Source organism: Limulus polyphemus, unplaced genomic scaffold (genome assembly GCF_000517525.1).
Source record: "Limulus polyphemus unplaced genomic scaffold, Limulus_polyphemus-2.1.2 Scaffold302, whole genome shotgun sequence".
NCBI lineage: Eukaryota > Metazoa > Arthropoda > Merostomata > Xiphosura > Limulidae > Limulus > Limulus polyphemus.
This window is the reverse complement of record NW_013665912.1, coordinates 491353-494713: the sequence shown is the minus strand read 5'-3', so window position 1 is coordinate 494713 and position 3361 is coordinate 491353. Positions and strand designations below refer to the sequence as shown.

General features: G+C 30.9%; 1 protein-coding gene across 2 annotated transcripts in view; it reads right to left on the bottom strand.

Moving 5' to 3' along the window:
- Positions 1-1057, bottom strand: part of LOC106457201 (39S ribosomal protein L42, mitochondrial-like) — a 19875-nt gene extending 18818 nt beyond the window's left edge. Inside the window, exon 1 of one of the 2 annotated variants that reach the window (XM_013916595.2) lies at positions 754-1057. In XM_013916595.2, the coding sequence (XP_013772049.1) occupies positions 754-826 (73 nt within the window). In that variant the 5' untranslated portion in view covers positions 827-1057. The remainder of the gene's footprint in view (positions 1-753) is intronic. The other variant, XM_022383036.1, reaches the window with a different exon arrangement.
- Between the last annotated feature and the right edge of the window lie 2304 nt (positions 1058-3361).

The window sequence follows — 3361 nt, the reverse complement described above, 5'->3', positions numbered from 1 at the left end:
GTTAAACTTATATTAAAGTTTTTCTTCATTACCCATTCAAGCCGTCTCCAGCCATTATTAGTCTCAAAGTGGGTTCCTCGTCATCGAATTTACCTATGAAGTAATATAACTTAAAAAATATAAATTATAAGTACAATTACTTAATGACATTATTATTATTATTACTATTGCTTATATCTATAATATAACTAAGTTAGTACTAATACTAATACAATACAAAAGAATCATTACACATTACAATCCATACAGTTTAAGATAAAGGTAAATTCCTTTTTTAATGCTAGTCATGGACTTAAGTCTAAGAGATAACTATTCACATTAACTATAAAGATTAATACTACAACTTTTTATGTTTAGCTTTAACTTTAACTATGCTAACCGAATATATTAATAATATATTATTAGAAACTTTGAGATTTATTAAAATTAGTACAAATAGTAATGCTACACAAAAGAATCATTACACATTACAATCCATACAGCTTAAGATCAAGGTAAATTGCTTTTTTAATGCTAGTCATAGACTTAAGTCTAAGAGATAACTATTCACATTAAATATAAAGATTAATACTACAACTTTTTATGTTTAGCTTTAACTTTAACTATGCTAACCGAATATATTAATAATATATTATTATAAACTTTAAGAGATTTATTAAAATTGACACGAATCCTTTGCAGTTATGAAAATAGTTTCGTAGCTATTTCTATTCGCAAAGTGGAGTCTTGCTAATTTGACAGAACACCACATACCTTTAGAAATATTAGCAAAACTTAAACCAGTATTCCAAGAAACTGAAGAAGCTAATAATCTACGAACTGCCATTTTGTTAATTTAATAATTTTCATACCCTTACTTACGCGGCGGGCCTTAGTAAATCTAAAACGAGGTTTACAAGATTGAACGAAATTTTAACACCTATACTTCAGTTACATATAAATTTTCAAAATGTTTTCAAAGCTAGAATTAACAATCCAAATACACTAAAAAGTTTTTTTCCCGTGTTTTACACAAAATAGTGTGCGACATAAAAACGATAGATTTCAATGCAAAAAACAAAACATGTTATAAGTAACTGTGCATAGTATCCAAATACCACAATCTCAGTATCCCAAATATTGACTTGTTACGCAGAAATCTAATACAAGAAATTTAGGAGCACACGCAAAAGTTAAATGAATCTAAAAGTACATAAAATCTACGGGAAAACTTTAAGAGTTCTTGTGGAAAGTTAAAGAAGGCTGAAAGTCACATAAAATCTAAGTTATTTAGCACAAACTTGAACTTAAATACACCAATTAGTCTCAACTTTTTAGCATCGATATGCAGATATATCATATGTTTTCTACCTGTTTTACCTATAAAATAATTTCTAAAAATTTTCATTCATTGAGTTTCTATACAGTTTTAACACAAACATGTGGTCTAGGAAACTGTCGAATTTTGTCTTGTTCTAGTTGCTTTCTCTATAGCATATAATACCTACTCTACCTGAGAGGATATAACATTCGTTAGAAAGGATTAGCACTATAATATCATTTGGTGGCCAAGTTGATACTGTCTGAATGCAAAATCTAATAAATGCTGTGAGAGAACAAAGGTCATGAGATGATGCTGTTGACTGGACAAAGAAAACAAGTTTACTTGTTGAATTCGGGTGCGCTTTCCTGAGTCAGTTCTATTAGAAGATAGCCGAGTGAAGATTGTTTTTGAAAATCATCGTGTTTTAATCCTACAGAGATCAATACCGAGAAAGTGAAAGCTATGGAAAGTATAGTCTAACAGAAAAGACTGTCTTTTTGTGTGTTCCAGTACATACTTGTCGAGAAATTGGTTTTACTTGAAAATATTTAGATAGCGGGAGGTGTACAAACTGAGGATGTGACCATCTTTAGATATTGTCTGATTCGCTGACAACAATAGCTTAACTCATTAATTAAATGTTACATTATTCCTGTAAGAGAACCAAACAGTTTGGTATTTACACACAAAAATACATTTGCTATTTAGAGAAAACTAAAGTTAATAACTGTGTCCAGAGGGAAGGATATAAAATGAAATAATTTTAAATTCTTACTTTTAAACTAACAAAGAAGGAAAGATATAGTAACATATCCCTTTACTACGGAATGTTGAGCTTAAACAGTCTAGTTGAAGGTAACTAAACCAGCAGAAGTGACTGTCCAGTATCCTTAAAAGCAAATACACATCCTATGTTTATGTCTATGAGTAAACAAAGACTGTTTACTTGTGGCCTGCAGGAACACAGCTAGATATTTAATATTACTTCATAATAAATATATTGTAGAACCTCCTGTTATTAAACAAACTTATATCATTTCTCTGAGCAGGGCCACTGGGACATATTTTGCTGCCCTGTGCAAAATCTGAATGTGTTGCCCACCTCTCAACAATTTTTTTGTGAATCACCTGAAGGCGGCAACAGAGTTATATTCTAGCTGCATGCTTTACCATAGAATGCTGATTCTGTCTGATGGGAATTTTTTCTTTTGCCTAGGGAGCAGCTGGTAAATAGAACCAATGTTTTCACATTCATTTTCGTCACCCATAAAAACCTGCCATTCTGTGCAAATAAATGTGCTATATTGGCTCTAAGGCTAACTTGGTTTTATTTGAAACTACCACAATATGTAGTAATTGCATAGTACAACTATCATAATAAATCCTTTATTCTGCAGTTTCTTCACATTATAAACACAGAAGGAAAATTTTCCAAATAAATGAAAAAATTGAAAATCTCATCAATTGCTTTAAGAAATTACATCCTCAAGGTGTATTATAAATTTAATATCCCATTTTATATCACAGAGTTTAAAATTTCAACTAATGGGCCACTACTGGCAGGAAGCACTGTGACTGTTCTAAATTAATGAGTCACAATCTGCATATATGGGTCTTCACTATTGTGCCAAAAAATTAAGAGGGCCTTGAGGTGCAAAGTTTGAGAAACCCTGGTAAATATTGCAAGAAAATATAAACATGTCAATATAAATAATTTCTTGTTACTTTTACTATGCATGTGCATTGTTACATATCTGCTTGTTTATTCAATTGCGATAGAAATTCTTTTCGAGGAACTTCAGTAATACAAGTCATTTCTTGATCAAACCAGTTTATTCTTTCTCGATATAAACTTTTAGTACACAGCAATTCCACAGCCAGTACGTTTCTCGTCACTTTAAACTTAACAACATTTATAATACATGCTATAAGTCACAGCAATTCACAATCTCGATATCTTTGCTCTCTATGAGTGCAAAACACACTAGCTCGAAACAGAATCGTAAATTACCCGAAACTCAGTGTAACTACTGTTTGCTTTATCTATGTCTTCAATCC